Here is a 17,273-nt window from a genome sequence, read left to right as displayed (position 1 = left end):
AAACTGTACTCGTACGTTACTGATAGAAGATTGTTGATGCATGAATAGCGTGATCGAAAACCATGTTGAGCATCAGAGATAAAATTTGACTTCTTGAGAAAGTCCTCAGTCTGGGCCTTAGAAATGCGCTCGCATACTCGAGCAATTTGACTAGTTTTAGTTATGGGCCTATAATTTTTCTTCTTAATTCTTGTGCCTTTTTATGAATTTTTCTAATCTTCGGGTACTTTCCCAAGCGAGAAACTAAGATTTCACGTTATAGACAATTAGGTTCGCAGAGGGAGTGGGCAGTTGTTTTTAATAGAGCAGGATAAAGGCCGTCCGGGCCATTTGACTGAGATGTATTTAATTTTCTTAATAAAGGTAATCAGACATGAGGGTTGCAACTGAAGGACGACAGTGTTTGAGAAGGCAAGGTTGGAGCAGGAGGAGCCACCCGAGAGTGTCATTTCAGATATGGTAAAACGTGAAGTTCTCAACTTACGTACGTGGCTCCAAAATTCTTTGGGATTAGTTGCAATTTACCCAGTTAAGTGTTTTACTTTCCTATGTTTAAATTTACTTGAGGCATTGGTATAGGCTTTACGAGACTGTTTGTATTGGTTGTGAAGCTCCACAATTAGTTCCGGAAAAGACATTTTGTTTGTCTTGGCTCGCACGTACAAAGTTTACAAATGCCAAGCACTTAATTTGTGATTACGAGATTTCGAAATTTTAGTATGAGTATGGTTATTGAATCCAGGTAAAAATATACAAAAGGTTAAAATGTACAATAAATTTTAAAAGCGGTAAAAATGTATAAGGTCCAAAAGAGGTATCTTATCGAAAAATATATATTCGTTTAAATTAAAGGTAAAAACAGAAAAATAGTAATCACGACCATCCGACTGTTGGACCCTAATCGAAAATCTCCAGAAGAAAGAAGCACAAGTACAAAAACGGCTGGCGTGCCATATATAGAGCCCCCAAACGCCAACGACAGCAGTTAGTGAACTTCTGGGTTTGAACACTATGCAACTCTATGTCAACTGAAAAGGCTATTTATATTTTTTTTTTAAATATAATATAATAATATTATTATATAATAAAATATTATAATAATTTTGTTATAATTGACGTAGTTCGCTTGTTGCCCTAAGCAACTGCTTATTTTGCTTAATGGTTAATCCAGCCCTAATGAAAAGTAATTAATTCAAAGGCAACACTAAAATAATACGCTGAACATAAAAATTTCAATTTCTACAATAATTTGAAAATTTTAAAATAAAAAATTGCGAGAAAGGTATCACAGAGAGCGAACTCTTTTGTTGAGCCAGGGAGCACTAAACCCCTGTTGAGCGTAGCTCTATTAGCAGCGAGTTCAATGGGAAAGTTTTGTCCGTTCGTCCGTCCGTCCGTCCGTTAGTAAGTTTCGAAGGAGGGGGGGGGGGGCGCAAGATAAAGAGGCATGGTATGAGCCACGGGTTGCGAGAGAGAGAGAGCGAGAGAGAGAGAGAGATAGAGGGTAGAGGGGGGCGAGCGAGAGAGAGAGAGAGAGGGTAGAGGGGGGCGCTCAGCGGGGATAGGAGCGAGTTGTACGGGAACGTTTTGTAGCAAAGACTATATAACGCTTCGCGAAGCGTTATATAGTCTTTGTTTTGTAGAGAAGTGGAGGGGGGGTGGGGGCTCTGATAATTCGCAGAAATTTCGCAATATCTCGAAAACAGTAATTGATGAAGGGAATCCCTTCGAGGGTTTTTTTATTGAGAGATAGGGAAACTGGCAATGGTACTATAGGCAAAGTCATTGATATTATCGATATTTTCACCGATACTCGCGAGTATTTAAACGACTTGCCACTTTGTGTGCTTGTTAATTTTCCAACATACATACTCAGGTCCGTCGTTATACAACAATCTGATACCGATCCCACCAGACACCGTTTCGTTTAAAAAGGGGGCAGCCACTTGTACTCGTAAGCAATTCCCACTGCAACTTGCTTACGCAATCAGCATTCATTGTTCCCAGGGCTTAACACTTGAGGAAGCAGTTGTTGATCTCGGACCCAACGAATTCGCTCTCGGCATGGCATACGTTGTCGTTTCGCGCGTAAAAACATTGGACGGCATAATTTTCGATCCCGGATTTAACGTAGAACGACTTTTGAAAGTCAATAGTAAGACTGGGCTAGCTTTCAAAAATAAGAACTGGAGAGGCTGAAACTACTATGATATGAATGTCATAAAAATAAAAGTTTTAAATTATTTATATTGTCGCTGAGGTTTTTGTCAAAAATACCCGTTGGGGTTTTGTGACGCCCTAGTATATTCTAGAATTTTTGGTGCTTCGATCTCCCATTGTACCCAAGTCTGGGAGGGGTTTTACAATCACCACGTCTGTCTGTCTGTGTGTGTCTGTCTGTGTGCTGCGAACGCGTTACCGGGGCAAAGTCGAAAAACCGTGTTGGCAGTTTAAAGGTTTGGCAAAACCACCGTGTGACGGTGAGCGTTAACGGATAAATTTGCGGTTGGGTTGGTTTGCGTTTGGTTGTTTTTTTTTTCGTTAACGCTCACCGTCGCGACGGTTGCAACTCAGTTTTATTGGAAATTTTGATATTGTAATGTTTATGTGTAGTATGGAAATGTTGAGTTTGTGTTATGGTGCTTATGGGTGTTGAGTTGGATGTGTTTGCGTTTTGTACGTAAGGGTGATTTATCACAAACTTCTTTTTATTGACTTTAGGGACGGACCGAGTGCTGAGGGTTACGGTAAACGTCTCAACGTCCAAATGGCAGGGTTTCCACCAATTGTTTACTGCAGCGGTTCCCAAAAGGTGTTCGACGGAACCCTGGGGTTCAATGACCTTGAACCATGTCTTCAAGTTTATCCAAAAACTACCTCGAGAACCGTAAGTGTTAGAAAGTTGGTTCCAATTAGAAGGGTGTTCCCCGTCACGTTTTAGACTTAACTAGGCAGAACCCGATCGGATTCGACCAATAGGAAGTCGAGAAAAAGTTTACCAAAATCACAATGCTCGTAAAAGTGAAAATTGCAAGAAAATGCTAATAACTTCAAAACAAGTCGTGCTACATTATCGAAATTTGAGAGACAATCTCGTCATGGTGGGAGATTTTAATATTCGGAAAATTGTATGACCTTGAACCATATCATCAAGGTCATACTAAAATTATCTCGCGAACCATTATTTTTATAGCAACAATTCCAATTTTATTTAAAAACTTATTTAAAGTTATTAATACATATAATGTGATGAAGAACAACTTTCTAATTGGAATTTTTGCGTAATGGGCGCAATTGAATGGAACCAATTTCAGCTAGGGCGATTGGTGAAAGTAGGGGTGGTTTGACGAAAATCATTTCCCGCTAAAATTGAAAATCTAGTCTAAATTTAAAAATTATTTTTTTTCCGCTAACTACTATGGTGCATAATAATTCGACTGTGGGGCATAGTGGTTGCATTTGCATGACACAATTTTTAGGGGATTGGTGAATAGCTCTTATGTAAAGTGGTTATTTTTACCGCAAATGAGTATACTTAATTAGTTTTGGGGTATCGGGGATATGGAGAGATATATTTAAATTTCACAAGCATTTTGTATCGGTTCATTTTAACCGATGTAAAAAGGGTCATGTGCAAAAAGTATATTGACAATTTTCATTATCAATCTTGACTACCCACAAATTACAAATTTTTATTTATAAATTTCTATTTTATAATTTATATTATCTTTTGAACAGCGAACTAACTTGTAAGTGTGATGCAAAATTATAATTAATTGTAATCCGGCAGTTTGCGGAAAAAGCTATCCAGGTAAATAATGTTATTCTTTTGCGGAGCATTTCATTAGATTAAATAATTAAATAATGATATAATGTAATGGTGCCTAATAATTTGAGTACGGAAGATAATTCTACGCTAGAGCTTACGATATATTGGCACCATTTTTATCTTAATTATTGAGGCTGAGGTAAAACCAACTCTGGCTGGGGCGATCGATCGGCGACGCTATCCTCTATCTATAGTAGAACCGCCCCAGCCAGCCCCCCCTTTTCCCATGCGACAATTTCCATGGTACCTTTTCCCCATAGTCAATCCACCCCATTATCACCCCTCCCCCTTTTTCCCTTGCGAGAATTACCGTGGTACCCTTTTCCCCGCTAAGGCAGCCCTTCCCCCTTTTCCCATGCGTCAATTACCGTGGTCCCCTTTTCCCCACTAAGACACCCCTTCCCCCTTTTCCCACTAAGTCACCCCTTCCCCTTTTTCCCATGCGAGAATTACCGTGGTACCCTTTTCCCCACTAAGGCACTCCTTCCCCCTTTTCCCCAATAAGGCACCCCTTCCCCCTTTTCCCATGCGAGAATTACCGTGGTACCCTTTTCCCCACTAAGGGGGGGGGGTGTTTTATTTTCCATTGGTCGAAATAAGAGAAGCGATCGCCCCGATACGCTGTTAGAAGTCTACGCTGTTAGAAGTTCTACCCATGGGCATAGTATATATGCTATGTCATATATCTATGTGTACGGTATGTGCCTTAGTGGGGAAAAGGGTACCATGGTAATTCTCGCATGGGAAAAGGGGGAAGGGGAAAGGGTGCCTTAGTGGGGAAAAGGGTTCCACGGTAATTCTCACATGGGAAAAATGGGAAGGGGTGCCTTAGTTAGGAAAAGGGTGCCACGGTAATTATCGCATGGGAAAAGGGGGTAGGGGTGCCATAGTGGGGAAAAGGGTACCATGGTAATTCTCGCATGGGAAAAAGAGGAAGGGGTGTCTTAGTGGGGAAAAGGGTACCACGGTAATACTCGCATGGGAAAAAGGGGAAGGGGTGCCTTAGTCGGGAAAAGGGTACCATGGTAATTCTCGCATGGGAAAAGGGGGAAGGGGTGTCTTAGTGGGGAAAAGGGTACCACGGTAATTGACGCATGGGAAAAAGGGGAAGGGGTGCCTTAGTCGGGAAAAGGGTACCACGGTAATTCTCGCATGGGGAAAAGGGGAAGGGGTGCCTTAGTGTGGAAAAGAGTACCATGGTAATTCTCGCATAGGAAAAAGGGGAAGGTGTGCCTTAGTGGGGAAAACGCCCACGCCGCCGATTATTTAGATAACGCCGAAACACCGCCGCCGAAACATTTTAATTCGCCGCCGAATTAATTTACATTCCCCGTACTCGCGTTAAAAATTGGAAGTAATTAATAATTTCCAAAAGATCTAGCAACACTGCACCGCGCGCACCAAGATTTTCTGCAGCAGATAGCTGGGATCGGAGAGAGAGAAACGAAAACGGCTTTGGAGTTGCCTCGCCTCGTATATTGTAATAAGTACAGAAACTTATCAGCTGCATTCAGCAATAACTAGTCTATTATATTTAAAAAAATCCTTTGATACAAAGATAAAATAATTTGTGATAAATAGACTTAAATGCGCGGGGGGAAAACCAGGTTTTGGGGGGATGAAATTTCGGTGGTAGAGGGCTGGCTAGTTGGTTGTCTGTACTAAAAAGAGTGTAGAGATAATAATACTAGTGAAATGGTAGTAAATAAGTACGGTATTGTTATTACTAGCGTAAATGTTTTAGTTTAATAGTATCATATGTAACATAGTTACTCATAAGTGTGCCTCTGTTTAACATCTCTGTATTAAAAATTTAAATGAGACCTTGTTTCACAGCCACCAAAGAAAATACAACACTAACGTCATGTAAAACTTGTTTTAACTTCCTTCCCTCCCCGCCAGAACTACTTTTGATGACGATAAAACCGTCATCAACTGGGAAGTCATATCCTTGCGACAAGGTCTCATTATGAAAAAGTTCTTTTTGGCACACTTATGAATAAATAAGTTACATATGATAGTATGTAACCAAAGTTACCTCTTCTTCGTTATGGAAACACGTGGTTCCTATTTTAATAAAATACATTCTATTAAACATGTATTTTTTTAAAATGTGTTTAACAGTTTAAGTTCTAGCAGTCTATTAAAAGGCTGGCGCTGGAGTCTGGGACAGTTTTTCCCCTTAGGCGCCGCCGCCGCCGATTTTTGTCAACGCCGCCGATTATTTTCTGCAAATCGGCGCGCCACGCCGCCGCCGAACTAATTATCGTTTTCGCCGCCGCCGTTGAAAATTAGTTCGGCGTTATGCTCTAACTATAGATTTTTGGGACGAGAAAGATACGAGTTTTTGACCAATACCACAAATAACTTTATGTGATTAATTATTGCATCTCGAAATATACAACTAGCTGAGAGCCCGCCCGTAGCCCAAAAATACGAGTTTTTGCCCAATTGACGGCTTTTAAAATTCATTTTGCGCGTGAAAATACCTCTACATGTTATGGTCAAAAAAGCACGCAAAGAAGGCTCTGTGCCCAAGACATGTACCTGTAGTGTCGCGCGCTAAGAACTCAACGATAACTCAGCGGTTTTTCTCCGTTGATAGTTGTTGAACGCAGCCAAAATGTGATTAATTAATGCATCTCGGCTGAGGGCCTGCCCGTAGGGCGGGCTTTACGGCTAGTAGAGTATATGCATAGAGTATTATAAAGAATGCATTAATGCATTTATAATACTGCAATCTCATTGGTTCTTAAAAATTACGTTTTCCACGCTGCGAGGAAGCAAAAAAAAAAGACCGCCTCCTTTTTTCCTCCCCGCCCCCCTTAGCGTGACAGGGTTAGGGCTTCAACCTAGCTTCAACCTGTCCGTCGATAGTCTCGACATATTCATTCTCACCGAGTATAAATAAATACATTCTTGGTATTATATATATATTGAAGTTCGACCTTTCAAAGGCTTTCATGAGCAGCTCTTGGGAGAGCTAAAGAGAGGCGTAATTCAATTCCATTCTTTTCTGATATTTGATATCGCCTATTATATTAAAATGGCAGAATCTTGTGATAAATTTCTAAAACTATCAAATCCTAAAAGAAATTATTACTTAAACGAATTAAATGAAACGATTAAGTTGGATAAATATTCTGTTTGCCATCTTTATGATACAATTAAAGCCAATGAATTATTATACGAAATATCTTTAGCTGGTTTTCAAAATGATTGCAACTTTGTAGCAAGCCGTAGAAAATCTATCGATGGTATGTCGAATTTAAATTTATATTTTCACAAGGTATATAGATATCTGGTTTCATTTTATAGCCATCAATCGAATAAGTGACCTTAATGTTGGTCAGGTACTAGATGGAACTGTTGAGAACTGTAATCGTTTAGGATCGCTCATTAATATTGGAATCACAGAATGTAATGGATTTTTACATAAAGCGAACACAAAAGGATATAGCTTATCTTTGGGCTCTAAGGTTAATGTTGAAGTTGCTAACATTGATCTTTCGAGAAACAAAATAACTCTAAATTTAAATTATGTTTACAAGAATGGTATTAAAGAAGGTTCTTTTGATTAAGGAGTGTAAAAAGTTTACATTATTTTTAATTTTAGCGCCACCTGCGATAGATCCAGCCTTATTGAATATTTCTTCTAAAATGTCTTGTAATGTGTGTGTGATAGATTTTGAAAATAGAGAGGAGCAGGTATTGTTATTAAAAATGAATCTTTTTTTTTTTATCAATTCTCAATATTGGAATTTTTTTACTTAGGTTCAACACTACAAACTTGATTGGCATAGATATAATTTGAAACAGAAGATATTTGGGGAAGTCACAGTTAATGAAGCTACATTTGACAATTTAGCTAATAATGGTAAAAAAACTAAATTTTAAGTAGATAACTTGATTGTAAAGTTAAACTTATTATATAGATGAATTGTCAAGTTTAAGTGGATCTGACTCAAAAAGTGACAATGAATCGGCTACAGAAAGCACTGGTCATTCCACCAGTGGAAGTGAAGCCATGGGCAGTCCAAGAAGAAGAAAACTTCGGTCCAAATTAATGCTTAAAAATCGATTACCTCAGAGGGAAAGATCAGATAGTGTTACATCAACAGATACAGAATATGAAGATGATAAATTTAACATCAATAATCGGTTCAACCCAAAACTATTCCTTCGTAATAAGGAGGGAAAGATGGTAGCTTTATATAGATGCGTAGTTCATGGGAAAGAAGTACGTAATGTAACTTAACAAGAAAAATGTTTTATGATAAACTTAATAGAGAATTTCAAACAGAATATTCCTGAAGATCACAATGACTTGTTAAATCTTGTTCAATCAGTGACTTCTCAAATGAAATGGGCCATTATTTTGCTGGGAGGCGGACATTTTGCAGCAGCAGTTTTTGATGGGTAAAAACTTAAGTCTCTTTACTTCGCTCTGCAAAGAAAAATACGAATATATTGTTAACTTATACAGAGCGAAACCTATTCTTCATAAAACATTCCATCGTTACACTGTCAGAGCTAAGCAAGGTAATACGCAAACTTTTTCCATCAAAAACTTCTTTGTCAAAAATTTTGTTTTCCTAAACATTTTACAATTTTTTTTTTTCCTGTTTTCTGAGCCTAGGTGGGGCACAAGGGGCTAAGGATGCTAAAGGTGGTTTAATAAAATCTGGTGGTGCCTCACTTCGCAGATATAATGAAGCCGCCTTAGTTCGAGTTAGTTACTTTGTATTTAAACTATATATTTACTTGATTTTTTTTTAATCACACTACTTTATTCAAGGATATCCAAGATTTAATGACAAATTGGAGTTCTGAGTTGCAAAATTGCCACTGTATATTTTTTAGAGCGGCTGGTTTCAATCGTGCCATCTTGTTTGGTGGTAAAAACGCTATTTTTAAAAAATCTGATATTAGACTGAGGACTATTCCATTCCCAACTCGTCGGGCTACTTTTAGTAAAGTGAAATTTCTTTTTATGAAATTTTATATTAATTATTCTTGTAAACTAACTGGTTTTATATTGACTGTAGATGAAGTTCAAAGGATACATAAATTGCTCTCTACAATAGAATGTTTTGGTATTTCTATCGAAAATGGTTTCTTTTTGCTATTGGATCTAAACCTACATTTTATTTTTAGGAGACTGTGAACTTTATGAAAACTCCTTGCCTAAGTCTCCCAAAGTGCACTTGGGAAATAAAAGCCCAAAAAAATCTAGTCAACGAAGCAAAATAATTTTGCCAACTAAATTAGAAGCACTGCCTGATGTGGAAGACACCCCCAATGGTAGGCTTTTATCATGTACTGGTTTTTTTTTTGTAATTTTCGTGTTGCATTATTAATATTTAGATAAAGAGGAAGTTTTAAATGAAGTTGATGATGAGGAAACGGAATTGACGCTAGTCGAGGAAGTGATTAATAATGTAAATCATTTAAAGGAGTTTGAATGCACCAAAAAATTCAAGAAAAAGAGGGGAAAGAGAAAAGGTTCTCTACCTAGGCACCAAGAGGATCCCATCAGCACTCCATTAGGTCTTTATATAAAAAAAAACATTCCATATGTATAATATTAATGTGAAACTTGACTTTTAGATGGGGAAGAATATCAATTAAAGACTGCCCTGTATTCGGCCTGCAAGTCTGGAAACAGTGAAAAACTGCTAACCATTTTACAATTGGCACAAAGCAATACCACTTCCAATGCAAATATCAATAATAACGAGGAAGAAAATAACAATGCTTCTGTTAGTCTCATCTTGGATTAATAATATATTTTTTATATTATTAATACAAATATACACAAATATTTATTTTCAGGTTGAAAGAGTAAATCTTGATAATTACATTCCAACCACTACTTCGGATAATATTTTTTCATTCTCATTGTCAATTTTAAATGAACCCTTTGGAGAAGGTGGAGCAACTTTCTTGCACGTAGCAGCCAAAGAAGGCCACAGGGAAATAGTTAAAATACTTCTTGAATACGGAGCTAGTCCTTGCTCGAAGTAAAAAACAAATCCAATAACACCACCTACTGAGGTCTAATAATTACAAAAATTTGATTGTAGAAATAAAATGGGTCATACTCCTTATATTGTCACAGCAGATAAAGATACCAGAAATGAATTTAGGAGGTTTTGGGATTCCAATCCTAATAAATATGACTATTCTAAATCCCAAGTAATCTCTGAATTTTATAGAATTGTCATGTATTTAATTATTTGTTTTTAATGTCAAAGATTCCTGGGCCATTGTCAAAGGAGGGTGAGATAGAAAAACAAGCCAAACAGTTAGAGCGAAATAAGGAAAAGAAGAAAGTTAAAAAAGAAAGGCTAAAAGAAAGGAAGATGGAAATTGCCATCAGAAAAGCTGAGGAGGATGAACAGAGAAGATTTGCAGCGTTGAGTGATAGAGAAAAAGTATTGTTAATTTGGTTCATTCATAACTGAAACAATTGTTTAAAGGCATTCATTTTCAGCGTGCATTGGCTGCTGAAAAAAGGATTTTAGCTGACTCTAGCAAAAATGCAAATGAAATTTTAATTCTAAGGTATAAGACCAAACCTTTTTATATTATAACTTTATAAGTTTAAACCGTTATTTTATTTTATAGTCGGTGCTTTCTATGTGCAATTGATATAACTGGAAAAGTTCCTTTTGAGTATAACAATTGTTGCTTTTGTAGTATAAAATGTGTCAAAGAACATAGAAAAAAAAACCCAAATTAAGTTAGCTAATTTATCATGATCCAATTTATGGAATTTTAGTATTTTACACCTTTATAATGTATGCATTGAAAATAAAAGTTTACTTAAAGAGTTATACTAATTGTATTTCTTCCATTTATAACAATTCCACTGGTGCAAATGATCTTAATCAGTATCTAACCCGAAGAAAGAGATCTATCTGTCGGTCAAAAGTTTTAATGGGTATCAACGAAGGGAAAATGCAAATTTGTATCTTAGCTGTAAAGTGAGTTTCCAAATGTTGTTCATTTTACTATCTAAAAGAGCAATATTGCTTTGAGCAAGGAAAATGTTTGCGAGGTATTAAGACACCATAACATATTTTAAAGGGTGGTATTTATATACATCACATTTTACATGTATATAAAAGAAATGATAACACTACAATAATTATGCAAAGTAATGAAAAAGAATTATATTTAGTCTTAACACACATTACATGTCTGTCTAAAAACCTATGGTGTCATATGCAAGAGGTTTTTCTACTTAAGTCATGAAGTAGACAGCGTGTTACGCAATGTGGAACACTCACATATTATGTATTTCCAGCTGCTTTAAAATATCCCTTTTCCTTTTCTCAAGTTCAGTTTCACTTAATTCACTCTCAGAAGATTGCCACTCCTAAAACAAAATAGTAGAGCATTGTCGAAATGCAAAGCTTTTTATAAAACTAACGTTTATTTATAAGTATAATAAGACTATTAGGCCGAGCGAGTAAGAGTAAGTTTCGCATAGACCAAAAATACATTTTGGGATACGATATGTTCGTAACTGTTAATATTTGTAAATCACAAGCATACCTCATTTTAATTTTGAAAGACCGGATTCAGTTTTCAATGTGATTTTGGGTAGATATTGGAGTTGTTCAACTTTTTTTTCCGTAAGATGACGAACTGTGATACAGTAATTTACTCCTTTGAAGATATTCTTAACACGTTTTGAAATTAAAAAAAAATTGGCGCATGCTGTGTAACTTGCGGGTGCATAATTTCAATGCATTTATTTATTTTTAAAAAGGGTCTATGGTACAAAGAAAATGCAGGAGGGAAGATCGTTCTCCGAAAATTCTTTTATTTCAAAAACTATACTGCAAAGCACGCTACATCAATTGATCTATGGTTAAAATTTCAAGGTTCACGGTTGAATCTAGCGTTAGTTATTGCGCCTATAAAATCTTACTTACACACAGATGTGGACATAAAAGATTCCGATCTAGTAGTAGATCTTGCTTCGCTCGGCCAATTAAGAGAAAATTTAAAACTATTCACCTTCTCTTTAACTTCTCCCTCTTCCCTTCCTTCACTCTTTCTGCTTCTACTGCGACTCCGGCTATGAGATCGGCTACGACTTCTGCTATGACTACCTCTTTTCTTATATTTATGGCTACGAGTGTCAGTTTCAGCTTCCGAATTTGAAGAGGGCTAGACATAAAATGAAATAAATTAAGATAGAGTTCATTTCTAAATAAATAACTATAACATACACTGCGAGATGAATGCTTTCTTTTCTTCTTTTTCTTGTGGCGTTTTGAAGATACATCTTCTGTTATTAGCCAAAAAGAGAGAATTAATTCAGTTTTATGGGTATCTCGCATTCAAAATTACCATCATCTGACTTGGCAGATTTTGCATCCGAATCTCTTGAAGCTGAACGCGATCTAGATCTGGATGCAGATTTCCTCTTCTTCTTCTTAATTTTGTGTTTATTGTGATCGTCATCAGATTCAGAGGGCTGAATTGGTTTGGTAAGACAAATTGATTTTTATATTTTAATTTTTCTTCCTATAGAATGAACAGTAAAATAGCTTACACTTGCGGAACGAGATTTCTTCTTTGGCTTTTTACTTTTTTTATTATGTTTTTTAGACTTGCTATGATGGTGACTGCAGGATTCTTCGAGAGTTTGTTGATATTCTTTGAAGAGTCTAACTCTCTCCGCCTCTATTGTTATGCTTTCAAAAGCAGCTTCATTCTCAAGTCGGGATCTGACTTCTACCCATTCCATAGATGAGTCCACAGGTGGAATGGCATTCTTCAACATACTTTTGAAGGCATTTTCTAATCTCCTTTGCTTTCTGGTTTCTTCCTTCTGTCTTTCCTTTTCTCGTGCCTCGGCCTTTTCCAATAACTGGAGAAAAAAAAACATATTTTCAAGCACATTTATCAATTTGTTTTTAAATATTAACATACACTGTTGAATGTTAATTTAACATTTCCCGCATCAAGAGACATTGATCTTTTATCCATACTAATAACTGTGGCAAATTCTTCATATGTTGTGTTAGCTTCTACATTGAAAGCTCGACTCTAAAATCAATAATATCATAAATTAGAAAAAGTATTTATAAATACAACAACTTTTGCCTACTTTAAGGATTTCTTTGATGATTTTCTTTTCATCATAAAACCTTGATTTTAATTCTTCCACGTAGAATTTGAACAAATCAAGAGGGGTCGAACCTTTGGGATCAGTATTTTTAAAAAATGTTTAAAAATTGATGAACTATGAAAATTTAAAATAAAAATTAGTATCACAGTTAAAACCTGGTTGTCCAAGCATAGCTGAGAACCTCGTGTCAGCGCTGATGGTGGGGTAAAGTTCAACCCATAATGACATAGACGTTAGCTTTCCTAGTTCATGCAATTCGTCCAAAAAAACCTAATAACGCAAAACAAAATGTTTCTAGATATTCACAATTGTACTGCTCCAATCAATAATTACCAAAAATGCTTCTCTGTTCCTTCTTTGTTGCCTTCGCGTTCTCTTTTTCTCTCTTTCTTTTTCTTCTTCCTCTTCCATTTCTAGTTGACGAATGTGCTCTTCAAATACAATTAACGCATCTACTTTGTCCATTTCTAGAATTTAAAAATTTAAGTAGCCTTGCATTTCTATAATAAAGGGAATGAAGGAATAAAAGATACATACTTAATAGTTCCGGGTCTTCCTGGAATGTAGGATTATCTAGTAAAAGTTGCTGAGCATCATGCCAAGTAGTCAAGTATGTAATACTGGTCATGGAATCTAGTACATCACTCAGAACCTGCATGTTTCTCTTCCTGAGAGCTTTTGACTCTTCCTGTAAAGCAACAATGTGTTTGTTATTGAGACCTTATACATACAACACGTTTAACCCACTTTTTCTTTTTTTATTAAGAAAAATATAACATCTTCGTAAAGTTCCTTTCGGTCTCTTTCCGGAACTGATTTCCACAGATCATTATCAGAGAATAATTGATCTGCTTTTCTATAACGTATAGTAGAATTCATTTCTTTATGATTTTGCAAATACAACTCCAAATCTTCTTTGGCTTTTTTAGCCTTTAACCGCATTTCTTCCTGCAAAATAATTCAACATGTAAGAATAGTACGAAAGCCATTTTGAAAACAGTTTTACTTTACCCTATCTTCTTTAAGTCGTTGAGTTTTGTAAGCATTGAAAGCTTGCTTCTTCTCATTCAATTTCTTAAGCGTACCGTATCTTGGGTCATTAATAATAAGTTTTAAAGCTTGTTCCCAAGATGCATTTCCAGGAACATCTTTTTCTCGAAGCAAATCTTTGAAAGCTTCCAATGCTTCCTTTTTATCTTTGTAAACAATTGGTTTTGGAATACTTGGCTTTTCTTCCTCTTCTCTATAATTAAACAAAAAAATTTAGAACCGTAAAAAATTGAACATTATCATAAAATGGCAAAATACTTTTTCTTTTCAGATTCTTGCGCTTCTGCATTGGAAACCTGTCCAGGCAATTGTATGGAGGCTAAATTGTCTGTATTAACCACGTTTCCATTAGCAGTCAAAGCATTGGTAGCATCATTCGTTTTCTTATCACCTTCTTTTTGCTTTTCAGCAGCTCTGTGATAAAAACAATAAGTTTGATTAGAAATCCCAATTGTTATAACAAATTGTACTTACTCTCTTTCTTGGCTTTCTATCAAAGCTACAAAGAATATTAAAATTGTTAGTCAATGTGTGTAAGAGTATAGTTGTCAAATTTTACCATTTTTTAAATCCTCAAGCTCTTTGGGTATTGTCCACCGTGATTCTTTAGTTTGAATATTATGGAAATAAACACGGCCTGTATCGGATTTGTACTCTTTCCAAGGACACTGAGACAGTAAAAGCTGTAAAATGATTTCTTTATCACACAAAACCTGTAAAAAAACTTTCTAACAATGAAATTTACTTCAGCCTGCGTCTTCAGTTCATCTGGTTTCTCCCAACTGGATTGTTTGGTGACATTGTTGTAATAATATATTCTGCCATCTGGAGATTTATGCTCAGACCAGTTGCTCTTCTTGAACAGGTAATAATTAATGCATTTTTAAATAAAACATCTAGTTTAATAGCCCACATACTTTATCCAGTGTTTTGGAAGCAGAAGTTACAGGTACTGTAGTGGGTGGCTGTGCTGGCTCCTCCCTGGATATAGGAGGAGTGCTCTCCATCTTTGAAGGTGCTGCAGAGATCACTGGTGGTCCTGTAATTTGATTAGTGCTAGGTGGAACTCCTTGGTTCATCGCTGCTACTGGCAGAGGAGGACCCCCGGCTAATGGAGTTGCCATCAGAGGTGGTGCATTTATTGAGACAGGAGGAAAAGGGTCTGTAAAGAACAAGGACCATAAATAAACATTCTCCTTAAGTCAGTTTTTGGACTTACTATGAGATGGCATAGCTGGTGGTGGTCCAAAAGGATTTGGTAAGCCAAAATTAGGCATTGGGCCACTTGGATAAGGGGGCAAACCAGGCATTCCAGGGGTTAAATTATTGGACATCATCATCTGGTTATTTGTTCTGATATCCCCAGGACTAGGACCTGGATGAGGTGGAGGATATACATAGGGTGCCATCTAGTATTTAAGAAGAGACGCTTTTCACTCCACAAATATTTGGCAGTTATTGATTTTTTTAAATATAAGGCAAACGAAACTAACCCCATACGGTGCATTGGGCGGCATCATTTTGGCAACTATTTATTTCTTATCCTTTCCAACTTCCAAAGAAAATTGGAAACAACAAGCTTTTGTCTTACTATAATGCAAAGGCTTATAATAAATATGCATGACGATAATCATGGTATATTTATATTGTAATAGAATAAAATATTACTTACCTTAGAAACACACGCTTTGTCGTAAAATTAACAAAACCTGTAATTATATTCAATGTAAAACAAAATAAGTTGGATAAATAATTTAGAAACAATTCAACCCAAAAATAAAAAAGACAGCCTAACTTCAAGCAACATCAATCCATTTGATTGGTTGTTGCAGGAATATGACGTAAGTGACACCTGTTGCAATCATGGGATAAAAAATTATGCTTATGCTAGTTCCCTAGTTTAACCATCCATTTAATTACAATTTGTACGTAGTTTAAAACATTAGATTTTGTAAAAAATTATGTTGTAAACTTTTTCATTTTAGCTTTGATTTTACGCAGTCCCATTTACGAAAGAGAAAAAATGAAGTTTGACGTTTGTTCCTGTAGATGTCGGTAGGCTTCAGGCAGGCAGCCCAATCAGATATTGGTATTTGCAAGTGATATCATTACAAAACGTATGTCAGTTATTTAATTATTATAGGAAAAAGCTCAGCTACGCGAAGTAAAGAAGGTGATATATAGGTAGTCCTGTGCCATTCATTGCGGCCAAGAAGGGACAGGAATTTGAGAAAACGCTCTAACTGGCATCGTACCTAATGATATCTTACTAAGTGGCATAGTACCAAGGGACATCGCCCCAAATAGAATCGTACCTAGAGGAATCGCCCTAAATAGAATCGTACCTAGTGGAATCGTCCTAAATAGAATCGTACCTAGCGACATCGCCCTAAATGGCATAGTACCTAGTGACTTCCCCCTAATTTAGTGGAATCGTTCCTAATCTGGTACTGAAATCTGGTGTGTATTTAGTGGGAAGTTTTGCTTTTCAGCCTATATATAACGGCCTTTACATACTAAGTAGGCAAATTTTAGCCGTATTAAAAAATTACTTTTTAGTACAGTCCTATATATAATTCTCAATTATGATTAAAAGGAATTTTTAATATAATAAAAACGTTGATTCGTGGGCCAATGCGCGCTGGATGACGTAACGAGAAAAATTTCATAAACCTTACCATTTCCCAATTAAGGTACGGCACTCTAGAGCTTCCAAGATAATCTCACGGTGGCGTTACCAATGTTACTCTACCACTGAGAAAAAATTTCTTAAAATGTTGTGCACTAATAAAGCTATTGTGATGACGCAAATCAATGTGGAAAACGTCACTACAGGGGGACTATATTTTTAATTACGTTATATTATAGAATTCTTGATTTATTTTGTGGAGATATATTTTATATTTAAATGAAACATGTAAATAGTAATAACACTACCATGACTTAAGATACATTTTTAAATACGGGTAAAGTTTGCCGTTATATATAGGCTGAAAAGCAAAACTCCCCTCTAAATACACACCAGATTTCAGTACCAGATTAGGGACGATTCCACAGTTTCCACTAAATTAGGTCGATGTCACCAAAGATAATTTAAACTCGTACCCTAGATTCGAATACTGAGAGCTTTCCCATTGACGGTTTTGTTACGAAGCGTTTACCCTTTTCCGGCACGTGACCTCAGACACGGCCAACTTAGATATACTCGCGTACTCGCACATAGAGGCCAGCTAGCTTTATTTA

At 36.4% G+C, this 17,273-nt stretch overlaps 2 protein-coding genes across 7 annotated transcripts; one reads left to right on the top strand and one right to left on the bottom strand.

The window, feature by feature from the left end:
- The first annotated feature begins 224 nt into the window (after positions 1–224).
- Positions 225–10,668, top strand: LOC149932573 (tRNA endonuclease ANKZF1-like). 4 transcript variants are annotated; one of them, XM_090156926.1, is made up of 19 exons: positions 229–528; positions 2,722–2,887; positions 3,739–3,811; positions 7,446–7,537; positions 7,604–7,706; positions 7,765–8,069; positions 8,133–8,248; positions 8,316–8,371; positions 8,469–8,560; positions 8,628–8,802; positions 8,878–8,925; positions 8,987–9,133; positions 9,197–9,379; positions 9,440–9,591; positions 9,665–9,852; positions 9,916–10,027; positions 10,087–10,266; positions 10,326–10,396; positions 10,460–10,668. In XM_090156926.1, exons 4-19 carry the CDS (start codon positions 7,490–7,492, stop codon positions 10,572–10,574), a joined length of 2,091 nt encoding a protein of 696 aa, XP_090013052.1. In that variant the 5' UTR covers positions 229–528; positions 2,722–2,887; positions 3,739–3,811; positions 7,446–7,489; the 3' UTR covers positions 10,575–10,668. The 4 variants fall into 4 exon arrangements, with proteins under 4 accessions (XP_090013051.1, XP_090013052.1, XP_090013050.1 ...); XM_090156925.1 differs by lacking the exon at positions 3,739–3,811 and having other exon boundaries at positions 225–528; XM_090156924.1 differs by lacking the exons at positions 229–528; positions 2,722–2,887; positions 3,739–3,811 and adding exons at positions 6,768–7,086; positions 7,148–7,384.
- Prp40 (pre-mRNA processing factor 40) lies at positions 8,166–15,855 on the bottom strand. 3 transcript variants are annotated; one of them, XM_090156923.1, is made up of 21 exons: positions 15,703–15,855; positions 15,524–15,620; positions 15,250–15,439; positions 14,948–15,192; positions 14,776–14,886; positions 14,590–14,713; positions 14,505–14,529; positions 14,289–14,444; positions 13,992–14,223; positions 13,728–13,928; positions 13,518–13,668; positions 13,314–13,447; positions 13,136–13,250; positions 12,960–13,051; positions 12,782–12,898; positions 12,402–12,719; positions 12,197–12,323; positions 12,076–12,134; positions 11,861–12,013; positions 11,125–11,213; positions 8,166–8,276 (listed from the first exon to the last, which is right to left on the bottom strand). In XM_090156923.1, exons 2-21 carry the CDS (start codon positions 15,548–15,550, stop codon positions 8,267–8,269), a joined length of 2,676 nt encoding a protein of 891 aa, XP_090013049.1. In that variant the 5' UTR covers positions 15,551–15,620; positions 15,703–15,855; the 3' UTR covers positions 8,166–8,266. The 3 variants fall into 3 exon arrangements, with proteins under 3 accessions (XP_090013049.1, XP_090013047.1, XP_090013048.1); XM_090156921.1 differs by lacking the exons at positions 8,166–8,276; positions 11,125–11,213 and adding an exon at positions 11,563–11,705 and having other exon boundaries at positions 11,772–12,013; positions 13,127–13,250; XM_090156922.1 differs by lacking the exons at positions 8,166–8,276; positions 11,125–11,213 and adding an exon at positions 11,563–11,705 and having other exon boundaries at positions 11,772–12,013.
- Between the last annotated feature and the right edge of the window lie 1,418 nt (positions 15,856–17,273).

This window comes from Leiobunum rupestre, chromosome 8, assembly GCF_980474605.1.
Source record: "Leiobunum rupestre chromosome 8, qqLeiRupe1.1.hap1, whole genome shotgun sequence".
Taxonomy (NCBI): Eukaryota; Metazoa; Arthropoda; class Arachnida; order Opiliones; family Sclerosomatidae; genus Leiobunum; species Leiobunum rupestre.
The sequence above is the reverse complement of the archived record's forward strand: the minus strand, read 5'-3'. Positions and strand labels throughout refer to the sequence as shown.

Excerpts from the sequence above, each read along its gene's own strand:
- LOC149932573 (XM_090156924.1), top strand. The coding sequence starts at position 6,876 with ATGGCAGAATCTTGTGATAAATTTCTAAAACTATCAAATCCTAAAAGA. Across the intron at positions 9,134-9,196 it reads TGTGGAAGACACCCCCAATG|ATAAAGAGGAAGTTTTAAAT; the intron begins GTAGGCTTTTAT and ends ATTAATATTTAG. Across the intron at positions 9,592-9,664 it reads AAGAAAATAACAATGCTTCT|GTTGAAAGAGTAAATCTTGA; the intron begins GTTAGTCTCATC and ends ATTTATTTTCAG.
- Prp40 (XM_090156921.1), bottom strand. The coding sequence starts at position 15,550 with ATGATGCCGCCCAATGCACCGTATGGG. Across the intron at positions 14,887-14,947 it reads CTTCCAAAACACTGGATAAA|AAGAGCAACTGGTCTGAGCA; the intron begins GTATGTGGGCTA and ends TACCTGTTCAAG. Across the intron at positions 13,448-13,517 it reads GGAAGACCCGGAACTATTAA|AAATGGACAAAGTAGATGCG; the intron begins GTATGTATCTTT and ends TTTAAATTCTAG.